Raw genomic sequence first — 20313 nt, 5'->3', positions numbered from 1 at the left:
AGGGAGAGAAGATGGACAAGATGTGCCAGTTGTTCGCCAGTGTGGCGATTGTCGTGTGCCTGTTCGTGGTCGCCATCGATAAACATCATGTGACTGCCGTGGAATCCTCTCGTCATGGTGGGCACCGCCAAATTGCCGCCACCCACAAGGTAATTTACACGCTTGATGCCACTTGATCCCCTCTCGAAGTCAGCCCTCTTCGCTCTGGCAACTTCCGCGCGCCACATCTTTAACACTTCTGGACACGTTTCTGCCTTTTATTTTTTCCCTCGCCAACAACACACGATTTTTCACCCAGCAAATACACCCTCAAACCCCCTCAAATCGTGCACCAAAGAGATTTCCTCTTCACTTCCTCATCTCCTTCTGGGTGGGTGTGATGAAGGAGCCATCCTCAGAATGCCATCTCAGTGCAGAATTTAAATTGTGCCATCTCTCACTCGCTGAATTTGCAGCCAAAGAGCGAGCGACAATCAATATACGAGCACAAATTAGCGTCAATCGATCTCGCTCTCGCTCTCAAACCACAAATTAATGGGCAGAAAGGGTTGACAAAAACAGGGCGACAAGAGACACAAAGTCACTTTGTTAAATCGATAATTGTTACACATTAAAATTCCTCAACAGAGTCAGAATAGCATTACAACGGGGATGATGATTTCGCTGGGTTGGCCACACAAATCGCATATTCAAAGTAAATTCACGAAATGTTGTCTGGAAGTCTTTCCAATTTCCGTGACATCAGCGAAAATGTCCATTCTTCTCTAGTTCTCCAGCGATCTCAAATGTCTCTTTGGCGAATTCCAAAGACACTCTCTGTCTCCCTCTCTCACACTCTTCCCGGCAAAAATTATGTGTGTGCAAGGCACTTTTGGACTCTTTTGGGCGATCGTGAGATCTCTGACCGAATTATGTGGTCATTTTTAGAATTTCGTACATACGCGAGCGATGATAAAAGTGACTGTGATAGTGGGGAATTTTGAAGAAACAGCACAAAGAGGCAATAATCTGACCTCTTCGCACACTCAACCTCTAGCCTGATAACGTCTTTTTGCTGCCCAGAAGCATTCCGCATGCAAGAATGTTATGCTGAATAGTCGTTGGCGAAATATTGCCTTTAGTTTCATGGGAATTTTTCAATGTTGCTTAGATCGGCGCCCAAAATTAACCCTTTCAGGTCGAAGAAGTTATTGAGTGAAGTATTCTTGCTTTACCAAGAAAATCTATCTGAAATCTATTTAAAACATTGAATTCTTAAAATTGTTAAATCTGTTTAAGCATTTGCCAGCACTTGTAAAACATTTCCAGTGAGTTTTACATCATTTTTCACCATATAATAATTTTCCTTGATTTTTGTTGCTTTTCGCACTTCTTTTTCGTGAATGGGTTAACAGTTCTGTAATTTTTAGCGAGCAATCTTATGAGTAATTCTACAAATTCGCACTTTCTCAAATTTGCATATCTGTGGAGTGAAATGGGGTGTGATAAGAGCGTCTTTTCAGCCACCCGGAAATGTTTCGCGAAATCTTTCTTCCTGCTGCTCACTATCGTTTGTGTTTAACTGCTGAATTGTCGTCATTGCAGGACAATGTGAATTCTGATATTGTGTTCGATGACCTTCCCGTGAGTCCTGCCACGCAAATCCTGGAGGAAGATCAGCACAAGGTGGGCAGGAACAGGACGAAGGAGGAGCGGCAGCTGAGGAAGCTGCGAAGGCGTGTGCTGCGGAAGAAGAAGAAGAGGCTGATGGAGAAGGTGAAGAAGGCGAAGAAGGTCCCGAATCAGGGCCTCAAGAACCTGAAGAAGTTGAGGCAAACGAAAAGTGCGGCGCCCTTCTTGCCTCTCATGGACAACATGAGATCGAAGAAGCGAGTGCTGAGGCAGAAGTCGCTCTACGATGGGTGAGTGGCTGAAGAGTGTGTGTCAATTTGTTTGCACGCCTTTAATATTCATGCTGAGTGGCTCAGTGACAGAGATGAGCGTAGTTCTGATGGAGAACAATTTCCGATGATGCCACACAATTTTACAAGTGACGCTTTTTCACCATCTCCCTTGTTTGCACTCCATTAGATTACATTATGGGACGCGCGCGCGCCAGTGAGGAAATTTGTGGTTTATTCTCGTGATTGAGCCCTTCCAATTCCCACTTATTGACTGTCAATTGAGTCCTGATTGGTGTTGATTGAGAAATCACTCGCTGGCCATCAATTTGATCATCTCCAGAGATTTCTTGAACACTTGGTGGGCATTTGAGGTCATTTCTTTTTATTAATAACATTGGGTGATTTCGGTTGATATTTCGCACACAGAGGATGTGCGGAGAAAAATAACACGCTTTTCACTGCCTTGCAGATGGAAAGGAAGACAATAATATGTGCTTAATATAGACGCAAAGAAGATGTTCATTTTCTAAATGCTTTTCACTTGATTTGAGTCACTATTTGCGCCATAATTCTGTGTAATTTGTTCATGAGATGAGTGAAAATTTCCAAAAAGATCAACATCCTTGCAAATGTATATCAAATTATTTTCCCCCGGGGAAAAAAAGATTCTCTATAAATGTTTAGAGAATATTTTTCCTCCTGGAAATGTGTTAAAAGATGTTGAGATATACAATTCGGGCAATTCTTATTGGGGGGAAAAATCTCACTCTCTGTGTGATCCAATTTCCCAATCCTTTGCCTTCCACTGTGTAATTAAAATTGAGGTAAATTTACCCACACAAACACTAAAGGTCAAGTGAAGGTAATTTTATCAATTTCAGCAGGGCTTCCTTGAGTAAAACTTTCCTGGCGAAGCCTCTCAAAGAGGGAAATTTCACAAAACATAAATGTTCTCCGATTGCATGAAATTGGTTTGTTGATTCTATGCCATATGAGAAGGAGAAAGATTGTTGCAATGCGTAGAGAAATGATTTTGAAATCCATCAGAAACAATAAACACTCGTGTTTTTGGTGGAGTTCATGAAAGATGAGAGAGAGAGAGAGTGTGTGATTCTCATGTGCATTTATCCAATCGACACAACCAAATTTCTCGCGCTTTCGGTGTAAACATTTCGCTGAGATTATATTCTATTCTGATAAACATGCTCTTCCTCCACATTTCAGGGAAAATGACGATGAGGACGGCGATTTTTCTGGCTCTGGCTCAATGCCTCACATCACTGGAGACAGACTGTGTAAGTTTCTTCGCTTTGCATCTATTTCTGGACAATCTCTATGTGATTCTTGGGCATTTTTCAGTCTTCCTGAATTTTACATTACTGGAAGCATGGAATCAAGACTACGCCAAACGCTCTTCGTCAGCTTACAAAGCTCTCTTGGGAAATGCCACGGAATCCCTGGGCAGATTCTTCAACGATGTCCTCGTGGACGATGAGAATCACATCAATGTGAATGTGCGGAGAGTCGTGCCGGATCATGATTTGCACACAGTTCGCGTTGAGGCGGACATTGTGGCGGAACAGCCGGTGTCTGTGGTGAAATTAGACAGTGAATTGCAGCGTCAGGTGAACAATTATCATCGCATTGGGAAGCTGAACATCCAGAATAAACGTCTGGATTTCCACAGTTTGACTGGTAAGTCGCCTGCCGACGGTATTTGAATCCATAGCTGGCTTTTGAGTGTTGCGCCGACGCAATTTGACCCCAAAAGGGAAGTTCCAACCCCCAAAACCACCCCCATTTGTTGCCCTCAAAATGCACTTCAGTGCGCGATTCTCTCTTAATTGCTCTCTGTGCATTCATCAAATCAGATCTGTTGAATTTTTTCTTGACCTTGTTGGCCATGTTTCGTTTGGGATGAGAGAGAGAGAGAAAAAGAGGAGGAAAAAAAAACAGCACAAATTTCCCAATCTTATCGTTCTTGACGCGTCTTCGGAGGGACGACAAAAAAACACTGGCTATCTTGAGGCAGAGCGAGAGAGATTGAGAAGGTCAAATTGTGATTTTTTTCATGTCCAAATTCTCAATTGGTTGTTTGAGTTATCACACAAGGAGTGTGTGCCAAATTGAGGAGATTTCGGTCAGTGGCGTATGATTTTTCCCTCTGATTTTCACATAATTATAAAGGAGGGATGAAAAATGTGATGTTGCAGTAAAATACATCATTCTCAATACTCTTCTTTAGACATAGAGGTTTTATTTAAGGCACAAAACGTAATTAAAATGCGAGTAATTGTTACAATCGTGCCTTTTCCATCATTTTATCATCTAGAATTGAATGCTTAATGTCTGGGGAGAAATCTGTCAGTGTTGCTCACCCTTGCATTGAAGTCTTCAGGAGCAATTCTTAAACTTCTCTTGAATGTTTAGATTGACATGTAAATTAGTGTAAAAAGTTTACTTGACTCCTGTGAATTTGGAATAATCCAAAGAAATTTTCTATGCAAAGCACACAATAGTTTTTTTTTGTAAATTAGAGATTTAGGATGCAGATCAAAATACTTGTGTGTTAATTTTGAGCACAGTGACTAAACCACTACTCTCTCAGTCCACGCATTTTTATGTCTATTTCTGGCTTCCACAGAGATTTTCCATGCTATGTGCATAATTCCATGGGATACACGGGAAAAGTCAATTTCCTGCATCCTCATTTGCGTCGAGGATTTCATTAGTGGTGTTTTCAATGGCAGAGCATCCTTTGCTCTGTGCATATCTCGCACAGAAAGTGTCGTGTTGAGAGTCTCAGTCGACGGAGTGACACGACCGTGGCTGAGCGTGTATTGCTGCGGACTCTTGGCGGGCACCAGGAGGAGGATGCAAGAGAGGATTGGTCAGGAATGTGTGACTGAGAGAGGCTCACACAATTGAGCTATATCTTGGCCGCCTATATTGCTCATATTCCGGGCGTGTGACTCTCGCCACGATAAAAAAGTGTCTCTCTCTCTTCTGATGGAGTCTATCGTCGTCAGTTGTCTTAGTCTCTAGTCAGTCATTCGCGAGAAGGGGAGTTGGAAGCATATTGTGTGGAGAAGGCGCTCGAAAGTGCCACAAAGTGTTCCCTCGATAGAGTTGTGCAAAAATTGCCCTCTTTATTCAATCTCACCCAAGGAAAAATTCAATTTCTCTTGCTGCACTCGCAAAGGTGGTGATGAGGAATATGGTGTGAAGAGGGCGGTTAACGAATTTTCCGCGTGTGCACAGCTTCTTCGTGTGTGTTTTTTTTTTAATTTAGTGGTGGAATTTGGCTGTTTCAGAAGGGTGGCCAAAAAAGAGCAAAAGTGACGAGCAAAGAGGGTGTTTTTTGGGGAAAAAAATGACTGTTTAAGTGTATCGGAGAATATATAGTGTTTGGCAATTATCAGGATTTTGTGCTGAGAGCATCCAGAGTTGGTACATTGGAATGCTGAGAGTTTCTCTAAACTATGTTGTGTGGAAAGATATTCTCTCGTTCTCCTGGCAATTCAATTCAATTGACCTCTGTGTTGAGTCGTGTAAGGCAATGCCGACCGGAAGAAATAGGATATTTGCGCTATATTGCCTCTTGAGTGTCCTTTCAGCTCCGTGGGCGGATGGTGGGATGCCATTCTTCAAGGGGGGGTGCTGGTGATGATATTTACATGAAAATGAGTTTGGGAAAATAGATGCCATCGTGCTGCAAGGAGAGTTTGTTGTGTGTCTGTGCAGGGAAGAAGAAAAAAGTCGTCCACCCATTGCGAAGGGAGCGGAGCGCGATTGTGGGAAAAAAAGCGGGTCGAGAGAGGAGATACACTGAAAAGTGGGTGGTCCACAGTCTATATATCATCGTAAAAGCATGAAAATTTCATAGTGAATCCTCGTGAATTCCACAGCGGGAGTCAATTTTCCAGCGCGTTCCGTCGCAGAAGTTCAAGATGTGATTTTCCATGGGACGGAAATGAAACACACCCCTTTGCAAGATGAGATGAATTGGAAACTAGACGCAATATTACACCCTCTCAACACGCAATTTCAAACTTTGTATTGATGTGGACAAAAGAGTGATCACAATTTCCCCAATTGTAAATCCCACACACTCACACATCCCAATATTAATCTCAGTGTCTTTCGGCACAATCTTGAGATGAATTTTCCAACTTTTTGCACCATCGCTTTAATTGCGGCTCCATCAGAGTCAGCACAATTTTTCCTTGAGACTGCTGGCGAAAGAAGATCCGCAGTTAGTTGAGCGAATGATATAACATTAATGCCCTTATCTCGGTGATGAGCATATTACAATCGCAAATTCCTTGAACTGCTCACATTTTGACATCAGCGAGGAGCTTCTGCGAGTGCCTTTTTCAACACTGGCCGAAGAAATCAGCCGAATGTTATGTAAATAATTGTCAATTTTAATCTTGAAAAATGCGAGCGTATTTCAACCGGCTGAATTCACAACTTGAATTGCCGAGACGAAAAATCTGTTTCAATGAATTGAGTGTCAGGGCGAATCGTCTGTGATTTGATGTACCCTTCAGAAGATCTTCGCACTTAAGGTCGTTCTTATATAGATTTTTAACTCTAGATTGCTTTATTGATTCTCAGACGCCTTATTTATACTGAAAAGTCTTCTTTCGCAATTAAGAATCAGTAATTGAAGGACATTTTGAAGTAAAATCTCTATTAAAATCAATTCAAAATGACATAAAATATCAATCTTTAGTCTTCATTATGTCAGTTGTAAATGATTTTTGATATATTTCTCTCTAAGCATTAATTTCGTAGTCATTTTTCAAGGAAAAACGTTGATTTTGTCTAACTTTGTGTTGAAAAATTGTTGTTAGTTGATCTTAAGTGCTCCTTCCAAAATATTCTTTGATATTCAATTCATTTCCTGGTTTTTTAATATTCTTGTAACTATTTTGAGAAGAAGAACTTAGCAGGAAAAGTTGCTAATTCTCTGTTTTCTACATTTGCTAGAACAAAGATATGCTTTCAAAATGCATTTTTCACTACATGTCGAGCATAAAATCTATTTTTGCTGTTTGGTGAAATAGTGAGAGACCAGAAGACTGAGTCGTGTAGTAATTTCATACATAAAAATCAATTTACAGCCTCGCAATGTTCTGGCAATTGTTCAATGTTCATTAACATGATGAAAATGTGTGTGAGTGTTTGTGTGTGATTCCTGAGGAACGCGTGGAGAAAGTCACAGAGATTGCACGGAAATTGGCAGTGAAAATTGTTTAACACGAAAGCCCATAAATTATTGTTCTAAATTTAAATAACACACAAGACTTTTTCCCGAATGTTTGGTGTGTGTGTTCTGTTTAGTATTGTTTCTTCAATGTCTATTATTACATTGTGTGTTTTTTCTCATGAGGACAACACATAAGGCGGACAAGAAGGCAAATGAGAATTGTAGTTTTTGGGCGAAGAGAGCGCGAGACAGTGAAGAAAAAGAGCAGCAGAAAGTTAACAAAATTATCATGTTTAGTCGATAATTTTAATAAACATAAAAACTTTTGCTCATTCTTGCATTTATTGGCTGAATGAATAGTCGCGGCGGTGTCCGGTTTTTGTGTGGGAAATTTTGCGAATCACAGGATTGTTGAATTGTATATTGTGTGTATTTTGTTGTGTGACAAAACAAGGAGAAGATATTACCTTTCCACACACACACGCAGACAACAAAGTTAATACTCTCAATGATTTATTCACTGGGGAAAATGCTTTTCACAGAGTCGAAGGAGCAATGATTCCATTTAGGAGAAATTGCTTTCTCATTTTCTGCCTAATTCTGTGGAATTACTCAACAGTCACTTCTCAAAGCTACGGTAAGAATGGATTCTTGACATTCCTTCGTTCCTCCCCTTTTCATTCAGTGTGTGCGATTGAGCAACCAGTATTGTTTATATTCTGAAGGCGATGCATTTGCAATTAGACTGAGAATGTTGACAATATAGGATGAAAAAGAAACTATTTCTCAGTCACTATTTTTTTTATGATTGTATATTACTTCATCGTTGGGCACGTTTGAATGTAATGATTTCACATGTGAAAAATCTCAAGCTGACATCATGAGGATTAAGAAGTATAAAGAGAAGATGTTTATTCAAGCGGGATGTGATGAGAAATTTGGCTTTTTCACCACTTTTCGGTCAAGGAACACTTTCAGATGGTGATGCAAAACACACTCTCAACTTCTCTCACTCTCTTTCTGAGTGCTCTAGAATTTTTATAGTTGTACTTTAGTTGAGAATTGTGATGAGAAAATCACACAGAGAGATCGTTAAAATTCAACCACAGCAGAGCTCATCAATATTTTCTCCAATCGCGTGGCTTTACTCTGGGATTATTACAAACTCTCATGGTAATGACCTATTTTGCAATGGAGCGCCAGAGCACAGCTTCATTCTCTCCTTATGCATATCAATGAAATATGTGGAAATATATGAAGAAGTCAGTGCAGAAATTATCAATAATTTTCCGCTCTATTTCCACCACAAGCAAGCAACATTGTGTCGTTTGTACAGCAATGCAAAGTTGACTTGTTCATCGTGAGTTTGTCCTGAAATCATGCGTCCTTTTTTTCTGCTGAGGTTGACACAGTGTTTCCCACAAGTCACTGGCAATTAAGTAACACAATTACAAAGTCCGATGGGAGGAAGTGTCTAATTCTGGTGCGGGATGATAAAATAAAATTTCCTCCATGCATTATAGCGTGCAACACTTTCTTCCACACACTGGAAATAAAACGCGCTTTTTTCCATCACATTGTGTGCTTTGCAGAGTGCGAGAGTTACGAGTTCCGATGCAACGACGGGAAATGCATTCCGGCTGAGCTGAAGTGCAACAACGTGCCGGACTGCGATGACCATGAGGACGAGGACCTGCCGGAGTGTCCGCTGGACAATTGTCAAGTGTACGAGTTCACGTGCGGCGATGGAAACTGTGTGCCGCGTGAGAGTCGCTGCGACGGCGTGTCAGACTGTCCGGACGACACGGACGAGATGGAGTGCAATGAGGACGGGAACAGGGATGACGAGGATCCGGATGAGCCCGATGAGTTGTGCGCACACTTTGAGTTCCAGTGCGAGAACGGCATGTGCATCCATGGCGAGGATCGGTGCAATGGTCGCGACGACTGCTCGGACGGCAGTGACGAGCAGAAGTGTGAATCATGCAAGGGTGATGCCTTCCAGTGAGTGAGCCGCGCTGTGGCCAGAAAGATTGTGAACTCTATCTCTCGTTGTGTCCTCTTGCAGCTGCACCAGCGGCGAGTGCATCCAGCAGGCCTTCAAGTGCGACAAGCGCCAGCACTGCGTCGATCTCAGCGATGAACTCGACTGTGGTGAGTGTTTTATTTTTAGCAATCAAAGGGAACTCAATTCCCTGCGTCGCGAGTTGAGAGACTCCCAAGGCGATAGATTTGAGATAAGTGCGCCCACTCTTTCGCCAGATGAACTCTATCGCATTTCGCGCAATTAAGCACCCTCAGCTTGATCTCGAGCAATGAATTACTGTGCGCGAATAGTGCTTTATTATCAGGGAATTGCACAATTGCTGATGGTATTTCACTTAATCTCGGTTATGTTTTTGTGAATGAAAACACTGTCTCTCGGCCGAGATAGTGGGATTTATTATGGTCAAGGAGGAAAAATTTACAAGATCATTTCAATTTTCAGCCGCTCAGCAAATAAATTCACTGTGATAATTGCTATCATTCTGAGATTTAGAGATAATTCTAAATTAAGAACAAGGCTTGTGAAGGGAAATTTAGGAACAGACACCAAATAAAACACATTTAAGTCTTTAACGACACCAAGAAACTGGGCGAAGGACTTGAAAGGAACTTTGTTTCTCTTTTGAATTTCCGAACAGAACTGAATTATCTACTAAGGATAAATATAATGATCAATTAGTTTGCATTTCTTATGGGTTAATAAGAGTTTCCTATCTATCAATTCAACTCTGATTGAGATTTATGTATTTCTCCATCAGTTGATGAAGTTTGTATATTTTTCTTAGGCTCACAATTTGTGCAGAGACAAGAAAAGGAGATTTTAATAAGTGTCAGGGTGACTTTTAGGTTTAACTAATTAGTCTCTCCAGAATGCATTCGATGCATTCTATCACTTCTGATGACACTAATATGTCAATGTGGAAAAAAAATGTTCTAAAAATGAATGAATTTCCTAATTTGTAGGCACAGACTTTGTGCGGTTTCTCCCCTGATCGCGACTGAGAATAGCTTCGCGATGGAATATATGTAGTTTGGGCGGAGGGAAAAATAGCACAGACAGTATTTCACTATTAAATTAATTACTCCAAGGGGAAATACGAAATAGTTTGGTGAGACTTGTTGTGAGGCGTATATTAAAGTTTCTGCAATCTTCATATCATTCTCCAGCGCGACAATGCTCGCTCCCCAGCGGGTATTTTTGCTCTGTGTGCCTTCGGAATGTGAGCGACACGCGAGGCAAGAAATTACACTTGCGATATGGGTGAATTGTCGATGAATGAGATGGGGAAGGGAGGAATTGATACCGAAGGAGATTCCAATGTAAACAAGAGTGAAAATTGAGACCTTCCACGGCAAGACTTTGATGTAGTATGTAATTCCGCCTAATTGCTAATCGATTGAATTAACTGTTGTGCGGTTCTCCTCCCCACGAAGGCTTCAACTTGGCACCCAATGCATGCAAAGCCAGCGAGTGGCAGTGCTTCAACGGAGAGTGCATCAATAAGGACTTTGTGTGCGACGGATCGCGCGACTGCTACGATAACTCCGACGAGGCGAACTGCGATGGGAGACACAGTGAGAATGCATCTCTCTGGATCTCCTGCCAAGGTGCTCACTAACTCTCCTCGCTACTCTTGCAGATGTCACGGAAGTCCAGTGCGCCTCTTATGAGTTCCCATGCGACGGTCGCTGCCTGAGTGTGAACTATCTGTGTGATGGCACGCCGGATTGCACGGACGCGAGCGATGAGCAGAATTGCCAGGAACCGGAGCGACCAGCACTGCCGAGTGTCCCTCAGCCTGCTCCCGAATTCCCGCAATTCTGCCCTGAACTCTACTGTCAATCTGACTATCGATGCTACAGCCAGTCACAGAGATGCGACGGCATCAGAGATTGCTATGACGGATCAGATGAACACAACTGCCCGCGACCGCCGCCGAGGCTACCCGAGAGGCCTCTCGAGAGGCCGCCTATGGTAGGGGAAAGTGGTCAGCCTTCCTGGTCTTCACACACTGACATCAAGCTCAGAACTTATCCCACGGATCAGATCATCAAGGAAGGTGAGGATTGCAGGATTTGTGGCGTCTGGACGACACATTAAAGTGTTCTCTTCCCAATCAATTGTCCAGGACGCGAGGTTGTCTTCCAATGTCGCGATGAAGGAGTCACTCGGGCTCGTGTTCGCTGGACACGAAACCACGACGGACTTCCGCCGAATGCCAAGGACATCAATGGTCGCCTCGAGATCTCTAACGTTCAAGTATCCGATTCCGGAGAATACTACTGCGAAGCTGTCGGCTATCAGACCTATCCAGGCTCGAGGACTAATGTGTATCTCACCGTTGAGAGATGTGAGTGAAAGTCCTTTTATTAATTTCTTAATATATAAATGAGATTTTTTTTAGATAATAATTTCTATCTGGAAAAATATCTGGGAAATGTTCTCTTCCGCAGACAATCCTGTTCTGGATGCGCCTGTCGGTTGTCCTCCGGAGAAGGCGACGTGCATGAATGGCGACTGCATCGAGAAGAACCAGGTGTGCGATGGCACGTACGATTGCTCGGATGCTTCCGATGAGTCTGGCTGCAGTCGCACCAACAGCTGCGAACCCAACGAATTCCACTGTGCCAATCGGAAGTGCGTGGCCAAGACGTGGCGCTGCGATGGTGAGAATGACTGTGGCGACAATTCAGATGAGCAAGGATGCGCCACGACGGCCCCCGATGCTCCGTGTCGCTTCCACGAGTTCCAGTGCAAGACTGGCCAGTGCATTCCCAAGTCCTTCCAATGCGACGCTCATCCTGATTGCTTTGACAACTCAGATGAGATTGGCTGCTCGAAGCCGACAGTGGTGCAAACGCCGCCGCCAAGGATGCATCTCAGCACGGGTTCAATCTTCAACATCACGTGCCGCGCCGTGGGAATTCCGGTGCCGCTGGTTGTGTGGCGTCTCAACTGGGGTCACATTCCGGACAAGTGCACGACGACCAGCGTGAATGGCTACGGAGTGCTGACGTGTCCTGGTGTGGAGGTTCGTGACTCTGGCGCATACTCGTGCGAAGTGATCAACTCCATGGGCACGCAATTCGCCTCGCCGGACACAATTCTCGTGGTCGATGGCACAGAAGTGTGTCCCAGCGGCTACTTCAACTCCAAGGCGACGCGCCAGGAGGACTGCATCAACTGCTTCTGCTTCGGCGTGTCCACACAGTGCTCTAGCGCCGATCTCTACATATATTCTCTGCCGCCGCCAGTCACTTCGCTCCACGTTGTGGGCGTGACGGGACCGTGGACGGGGCAGCGGGAGATTGATGTGTCGCAGTATCAGGCGCACGATGTCATTGCCACGAAGTTCGGTATCAAAGTGAGACTCTCGGACACGGTGCGCGAGACGGCGTTCTACGCCTTGCCTAGCGAGTATCTTGGGAACCAGCTGAAGTCCTACGGTGGCTTCCTCACCTATGATCTGGAATTTGTCGGGGCTGGACCGGCCAATCAGGCTCCTGATGTTCTACTCTTGGGCAATGGCTACAAGTTGACCCACAAGATCAGAGGACCCCTCAACGCTGGCTCCTTGCACCAGGTGAAGGTGGAATTCCACGTGGGCACGTGGTACAAGGAGGACGGACGCCAGGCGACACGCGAGGAGCTCATGATGGTGCTGGCGGACATTGAGAACTTCCTCATCAAGCTCAAGTATGTGGAGAGTCAGGATGAGGTGCAGCTGAGGAATATCGAGATGGACTCTGCGGCCACGATTGATCGCGGTCTGGGCTCTGCTACTCTCGTGGAACAGTGTCGCTGTCCTGTTGGCTACACTGGCTTGTCCTGCGAGGCCTGCGCCAGTGGCTATGTGCGCCAGGAGACCGGAAATTGGCTAGGACGCTGCGTGAAGGCGCCTGAGAGATGTCCTGACGGCACTTATCTGCCACGCGGTGGCTCTTCGTGCATCACTTGTCCGTGTCCCGGAGGTCCGTATGGCGCCAACTACGGCTACTCGTGCAGCGAGGCATCGGATGGCGACGTAACGTGCTACTGTAAGCCCGGATATGCCGGCAGGAAGTGTGAACAGTGCGCGCCTGGATACACGGGCAATCCACTGGTGCCGGGCGATGTGTGCAGAGAGCAGCCGAGCGCCGATTGTGACGCCCAGGGCACGCGCACCGTGGACGCCGGCGGACGGTGCATCTGCAAGAACAACGTGGTGGGCAGGAGGTGTGACCAGTGCGCCCCGAATGCCTTCCATCTCAATGCGGACACACCGAACGGATGCATCCACTGCTTCTGCATGGGTGTCGCCAGGCAGTGCATGAGCAGCAATTACTACAGAGACTCAGTGAGTGTCTTTGAGTGTTGCTGAAGGTGACACTCTGCTGAATTTCACTTGTTTGCCCACTTGATTGGTCAAATATTGGCACAATCATCATGATTCAATATTTGGTTTTAGGGAAATATGTTTCAGAATCACTGAAAGTTTGCAAAATGGGCTCTCTTATCTTTTATTGGTCTGTTTAAAATTTAAACACTGCTTCACAGTGTCAACTGTTTGCCAAGCAAACATCGACATCTCACACCATTCCTGTGAAAATGATCAGTTAATGAATGTCGCTTCAATGCACACTCCATTGCTGATTCATAACATTTGCCACTCAAAATTGAGCGTTGATATGATTAATATTTCCTCAATGAAGAAGCGAAAGTATATTTGGATTAGATTAGAAATCAAATTTTCGTCATTTTACAGATCCAATCGACACTGTACAGAGATCGCAGTGACTTCGACATCATCTTCAACTACGACGATCCTCAGTTGGGCGATCGCGAGAGCGTTCAGGTGTCCAGCTATGAGACAATCTTCCGCAATGTTCAGCACGATGACACCGAAGTGTACTACTGGAGTCTGCCGACGAGATTCGTTGGCGACAAGGTGACTTCCTATGGCGGTGTTCTCAACTACACCGTGCGTTTCACGCCTCAGCCGGGATCGGCGATGTCGCGCAACAGTGCACCTGATGTTGTGATCAAGTCTGAGAACGACATCACGATTCTGCACTTCCGCAAGGATGAAATTCGTCCCACGGCGCCGCAATCGTACTCTGTGCCCATCATTGAGCAGCACTGGCAGCGGAGCGACGGCAAGGAGGTGAACAGAGAACACCTTCTGATGGCTCTGGCCGATGTCTCGTACATCTTCATCAAGGCGACGTACACAACGACCACGGATGAGGCAGCGTGAGTGAAATTGAAGAATTGAAGACACTTTGTCAGATATTAATTGAGGGTTTCTCTGCAGTTTGTCTCAAGTTTCTCTGGACATTGCTGTGCCGAAGAGCGTGCAAACCGGCGGCAGAGCGTATGAGGTGGAGATGTGCCAGTGTCCGCAAGGATATACTGGCTTGTCGTGTGAAGATTGCGCTCCTGGCTACAAGAGAAGCGACGAGGGATTGTATCTCGGCCTCTGCGAGCCCTGCGAATGCCATGGACACTCCAGCGATTGCGATCCAGTGACTGGCGTGTGCAATGTGAGTTAATTAGTAAGAGTTTTGGGGGGGCTTTTGAGTGATGTTTTGTGTCTTTGCAGAATTGCGAGCACAACACCAAGGGCGATTTCTGCGAATTGTGCATCGATGGACGCGGAAATGCCACCATTGGCACACCTTATGACTGCTTCGGCGGTGAGAACTTCACCGGATGCGATCAGTGTGACTCACGAGGGTATGTGTCGTGCAGCGACAGACAGTGCCAGTGCAAGAACAATGTGATTGGCGGCCAGTGTGATCGATGCCGTGCGGGAACGTTCGATCTGCAGACTGAAAATCCCGAGGGATGCACGAGTTGCTTCTGTTTCGGCGTGTCAGACACTTGCACGACCTCGAGACTGTTCCGCGAGGAGATTCCCATGGTGATCTTCAATGATCACTTCCGCGTGACAACGAATGACAACAGTTTGGTGGCCGATGTCGAGGAACTGGCCACGGACATCTCCACCAACACGGTGTCCTATCAAGTGCTTGACGATCGCACGGTGTACTGGAGTCTGCCGAAGCAGTTCACAGGGAATCAGATCTACTCCTATGGTGGCACTCTGTCCTACAAGCTCAGCACGGAGGATAGAGGAGCGCATGTGAAGGACAATGACGTGATCATCAGAGGCAATGGACTCACGCTGACGTGGCAAAATCCGCAGGAGGATCACTCGTCAGTGGTGGTGCCATTCCTGGTGGGACAGTGGCGCAATGGCTATCAGATCGCCACCAGGGAGGATCTCCTGAGTGCTCTGGCTAATCTGGAGTACGTCCTCATTCGCGCCACGACGAAGCAAGCCACAACGTCCACCCACATCAGCGATATCATCCTGCAGACGGCCGTGACACAGCGCACTGTTCTCGGCAATGCTGACCACATTGAGATGTGTCGCTGCCCACCAGGATACTCAGGCTCCAGCTGCGAATCCTGCGACATAATGCACTACCGCGAGACGAGTGGCAGTCGTCTGGGCGCGTGCAGACGCTGCCCGTGCTCAGAGAATGCCGAGTCGTGCAGTGAAGACGTCTACAGACGACTCACTTGCCACTGCCGGCCGGGCTTCAGTGGCGAGATGTGCGACATCCCCGACACACCGGATATCCCTGAAACACCTTCCATCTCCGTGGTGGTCACGTCGCCCACGCTGCAGATTGTGGAAGTGGGCCAGACGGTATACATCAACTGCACGGGTCGTCATGTGATCTCCAACCTGCCGATTGTCGTGCGGTGGTTCAAGCTGGACGGACGTCTCTCAGAGCGCGCTCATGCTGATCGTGGCACGCTGATCATCACCAATACGCAAGTGGACGACAGTGGAGTGTACGTGTGTCGCGGTGAGAACAATGAGGAGTACATGGAACAGCGCGTGTCCATCACTGTCAGCTACTCAAGGCGACCCGAAGTGCAATTCTATCCGACCAGTCTGGATGTTGAGGAGGGAACAATGGCTCACGTGACGTGTGAGGCGACAGGAAGTCCAGCTCCGATCATTGTGTGGGAGAGAATTGACGGTCTGGGCAGGAGCACGGTGCTGCTGACACCGGAGAACTCTGGCGTGCTGCGCTTCGTGTCCATTCGCAAGTCGGACGAGGGACAGTACAGGTGCACGGCGAGGAATCGCGACGGTGAGGACAGCAAGTATCTGAATGTGCGCGTGCGCGAGCGACAGGTGTTTCCGCCGCCGATCACGGAAATTGCCATCTTCCCGCCCAGCTTCACGGGACGTCCGGGAGACGCCGTGGAGTTCCGGTGCATTGGTGAGGGTGTGATTTCGTGGCGCAAGGAGTACACGATGTGGCTGCCGCCCAGTGCCATTGTGAAGGGACACATCCTGAGCTTCGAGAATGCCCGCGAGGAGGACTCTGGCCAGTACGTGTGCACATCTGTCTCGTCGACTGGGCAGCAACACTCGACCGTGGCCAATTTGACCATCATTGAGCACGAAGTGAGAGCGTATCCCAAGATCAGACCCGTGGAGCAGAATCACTTGGTGATTGAGAACTCTGACTTGTATCTGGAGTGTGATGCCACCGGAAGTCCCCTGCCAACGGTCAAGTGGACGAAGCTGCATGACTCCTTCGATTCCAATGTCCAGCAAGTCGGCAATCAGCTGAGAATCCTGGGCGCGAAGCAATACAACAGAGGAGTTTATGTGTGCGTGGCAGAAAACTCCGAAGGAACCGATCAGATCAGCACAATTATCGAAATTGACCGTGAGTATTTTCACCAGAGCACATAATACCCCTTGATTTACTAACACTAATCTTATTGTAATGCTTCTAAGAGATCAATGGAAGGAAATTAGGTATTAATTTCAAGTGATTTGACTACTAAACATTTTTCCAAAATCAATTCTCATCTGTGTTTTTTCTCCATTGACTCTCAAGAACGCCAAGCGCCGATTGTGGAGCTACATCCCAAGGGTCCGCAGACCATCAGAGTGGGCGAATCTGCCATGCTGAGTTGTCGCAGTGTCGCCGGAATTCCAACTCCGGTCGTTCGCTGGGTGAGATTGGACAATAAGCCGCTGCCGACGAATGTGGACGACAAATATCCGGGCACGATCATCATTAGGAATGCGGCGATTGGCGATGGTGGATCTTATCAGTGTCTCGGTGAGAATATCGCCGGCAGCACGTCTGCCACGGCGGTTCTGAATGTGGAGCAGCCGCCGGAAGTGACGATTGAGCCCGGAATGGACACGCTGGAGCTGACGGAGGGTGACGAGATGACGCTGTCGTGTCGCGCCAGCGGACATCCCGCGCCGTCTGTCGAGTGGGTGCTGCCCGACGTGCCGCCAGGCTCTGGCAGCACGGGGCTGTTCAACAACCGCGGCTTGCAGAAGACTCCGGTGGTGTATCAAGTGTACGAAGTGAAGCCCAGCCACGCGGGCATGTACAGGTGTCTGGCGAAGAGCAGCGCCGGCGAAGATGAACACTTCATCAGGGTGATCGTGAAGGGCAAGCGCGGAGATGTGGGGCCCCACGATAGGGACTATCCCGGACGCCCGGGCACCACGTACGGCTCTCCGTCGTACGGCGACACCGGCGACTTCCCCCAACACACGTACACGGTGAACGTGGGTCAGCGTGCGCAGCTCTCGTGCGAAGTGGAGAACCCCTATCAGAGGACCACGTGGCGCAGGACCGACGGCCATCCGCTGCCGCGCAACGCCAATCTTTCCGACGGCACGCTGATCATCGAGCGCACGGGACACGACGCTGCCGGACGCTATGAGTGCGTGATGTCGGACCATGATGAGTCCTATCGCATCGCCCTGGCACAGGTGGTGGTCGTGGATGTGCCCATCATCACCTTCTCGCCGCCGATGCCCATCGTCGTGCGTTCCGGCGAGAACATCGTGATCTTCTGTAATGCCACTGGCGAGGGTCCCATTCACGTGTTCTGGCACGGCGTCGACTACACACCGCTTCCGTACGCCGTGCGCGCCGAAGGGCCGCACCTCCAATTCGCGCCCATCACGCAGAGGGACGCCGGGAAGTACTACTGCACAGCCTCCAATGCGAACGGCAATGTGACCAAGGCGGCGGAAGTTATCGTTAATCGTGAGTATGAGAAAGATTTCAATGCGTAGAACAGAGACGAACCTTAACACGCCGCGGACATGGAATAACTCTGTTATCCTGAGTGAAGAAGGAGTGATGAAGCTTTTGAACTTCTTCTGAACCCTTTAAGAGCCTTTCGAATCCCACTGAAAGCGTAATTGTTTGCTTAATGAAGCCTTTTTTCGTGTGTGGCAGGAAATGAGATCGTCGACCGTCAGCCAATGTACAATCAGCTGCAGGAAGTATACGAGGGTGACAAGGTGACGCTGGACTGTCATCTGCCGGAGGGCGCTCCCGTCACGGACGTGCAGTTCCACTGGAGGCGCGAGAATGGCCAGATCACGTCCAATGCGCAGTTCCACGATGGCCGCCTCACGCTCACGGACATCCATCCGAGCGACGCGGGCAGGTACATCTGTGAGATGCTGCTGCCCAACGGCAGCATCACGCAGAGCTTCGTTGACGTGAGGATCAAGAGTGAGTATCGGAGGAGGCGCCACCGGCCGCACAGGGAGTACCCGGTCAGGAATCCCGGAGGCTACTGAGCCGCACTGCCCACAAAACTGCCCAAGAATCTGCCCGATTGTCTCTATTATTCACTAATTTTTTTTTCACTCGCACTTTATACCTTTGAGTTGCGCGTCTTTTAATTTTTTTTTCTAAGTAATATTCCTTACGTTTAATAACAAATGCTTCTTATAAGTGGTTTTAGAGGAAAGGAGACTTTCAGGCGATGCGAAAGAGATGAGAAAACATTTGAGTTGAATATAATGGAAAGATGCGTGGAAGGAGAAATAAAGGCTTAAAGAGCAGGTTTTGGTTCTTTTTTTTTTGGTTATTTTCATCGTTTTTTTTTCTTTTGTCACTTCTTTGAAGAGTAATTTCTGTTCTTTTGAGTTTCTTTGCAGCCAGTGTGGAGGGAAGCCGAGGCGTATTGCAGATTTTTGCCACTTGAATAGCTGCTGACTTGACTATTTCCTCCTGCAGAGCTGCAGCTGGATTTCTCGGCGCAGATGGCGGGCAATGGTTTCGTGGAGCTGGACTACTTCGCGGGCAGCGGCAACAGTTCTGTCCAGGAGGAGACAGCGCTGGCCATCATCTTCTCCACCACGGCGGCCAACGGGCTGCTGCTGTGGCACGGCCAGAGGCGCCAGGACGCGCTGCGCAGCGGCGACTTCATCGCACTGGCGGCCGTCGGAGGGCGGCTAGAGTTCGTGTTTCGGCTGGACGGCGAAGAGGCGAGGATCCGTAATAGCGCGGTGCGCATTGACGACGGCCAGCCGCACGTGGCCATCCTGAAGCGCGCCGCCAATCAGGGCAGCCTCGAGCTGGACAACTACATTGACTACGACGAGACGAAGAGCGGCAGCGCCAGGACGATGCTTCTGCCCGGCTTCCTGTACATCGGCGGAGTGCCGGCGGTGGCCAACTTCACGGCTGGACGCTACAGGGAGTCCTTCACGGGATGCGTGCACGTGCTGCAGGACATCACGAGAGGCCCCATCAACTTCGGCGTGTACGCGAACAGCGCCGAGAATGTCCACAGTTGCTCAAAGTGAGTTTTCTTTCACGCAAAATGCTTCAATTTCTTCGTTCTCTTGGAAGTTCCTCGAGATTGATCGTGTCTCTTCCGCAGCTACCCGTGGAGATCGTCTTCTCTGGTGTACTCAGACGTGGAGAATCTGCTGAACGGTGTCATCGGCGGCACGCACAGTGAGATCTTCAATCACAACTTCGACGAGATTAACGAGCCGCCACCGGTGCACATAATCTACCCGCGGCCGGCCATCAACCCGGCCGCCGGCGTCTCGCCAGCCGCCCTCCTGCTCAGCGTGAGCGCACTCTTGGCGCTTGGCGAGAGCGTCGCCACGTGAGGAATCCCAAATGGCTTTAGATAGTGCAATTTTTGTATAAAGACTTTTCTAAGCGAGTCTGCGATAGTTTGACATTTTTGCTCTTGTTTCTGTTCTCCTCCTCAAGTTGCTGTGTGTACAATTACCACTTTTTCTATTTGTAAGCCAAAGTTAAATAATTGATGAGTAAAATCCCAATAAAGGCTCAATTTGATTGACTGAA

At 47.5% G+C, this 20313-nt stretch overlaps 2 protein-coding genes across 4 annotated transcripts; both read left to right on the top strand.

Annotated features, from left to right (window-relative positions):
- The first annotated feature begins 11 nt into the window (after positions 1-11).
- Positions 12-18782, top strand: LOC132265581 (basement membrane-specific heparan sulfate proteoglycan core protein). 3 transcript variants are annotated; one of them, XM_059766301.1, is made up of 15 exons: positions 12-149; positions 1585-1901; positions 3108-3178; positions 3243-3578; positions 8691-9102; positions 9167-9252; positions 10579-10719; positions 10785-11204; positions 11274-11495; positions 11599-13481; positions 13890-14377; positions 14439-14667; positions 14727-16884; positions 17059-18237; positions 18433-18782. In XM_059766301.1, exons 1-15 carry the CDS (start codon positions 12-14, stop codon positions 18780-18782), a joined length of 8430 nt encoding a protein of 2809 aa, XP_059622284.1. The 3 variants fall into 3 exon arrangements, with proteins under 3 accessions (XP_059622284.1, XP_059622285.1, XP_059622286.1); XM_059766302.1 differs by lacking the exons at positions 12-149; positions 1585-1901; positions 3108-3178; positions 3243-3578 and adding exons at positions 4899-5333; positions 7641-7735; XM_059766303.1 differs by lacking the exons at positions 12-149; positions 1585-1901; positions 3108-3178; positions 3243-3578 and adding exons at positions 6238-6293; positions 7641-7735.
- Positions 18783-19250: 468 nt separating this feature from the next.
- On the top strand, positions 19251-20313 carry LOC132265585 (basement membrane proteoglycan-like). The gene is made up of 2 exons (XM_059766314.1): positions 19251-19792; positions 19874-20313. The coding sequence occupies exons 1-2, from the start codon at positions 19251-19253 to the stop codon at positions 20109-20111; spliced, it is 780 nt and encodes a 259-aa protein (XP_059622297.1). The 3' UTR covers positions 20112-20313.

Source organism: Phlebotomus argentipes, unplaced genomic scaffold (genome assembly GCF_947086385.1).
Source record: "Phlebotomus argentipes unplaced genomic scaffold, Phlebotomus argentipes genome assembly contig_5, whole genome shotgun sequence".
Lineage (NCBI taxonomy): Eukaryota > Metazoa > Arthropoda > Insecta > Diptera > Psychodidae > Phlebotomus > Phlebotomus argentipes.
Note: the sequence above shows the minus strand (reverse complement) of the source record. Positions and strands in the feature narration are given on the sequence as shown.

Coding starts and splice junctions, on each gene's coding strand:
- LOC132265581 (XM_059766301.1), top strand. CDS start 12: ATGGACAAGATGTGCCAGTTGTTCGCCAGTGTGGCGATTGTCGTGTGC. Junction 150..1,584: donor AAATTGCCGCCACCCACAAG/GTAATTTACACG, acceptor TCGTCATTGCAG/GACAATGTGAATTCTGATAT. Junction 18,238..18,432: donor GGCGGAAGTTATCGTTAATC/GTGAGTATGAGA, acceptor CGTGTGTGGCAG/GAAATGAGATCGTCGACCGT.
- LOC132265585 (XM_059766314.1), top strand. CDS start 19,251: ATGGCGGGCAATGGTTTCGTGGAGCTGGACTACTTCGCGGGCAGCGGC. Junction 19,793..19,873: donor AATGTCCACAGTTGCTCAAA/GTGAGTTTTCTT, acceptor TCTCTTCCGCAG/CTACCCGTGGAGATCGTCTT.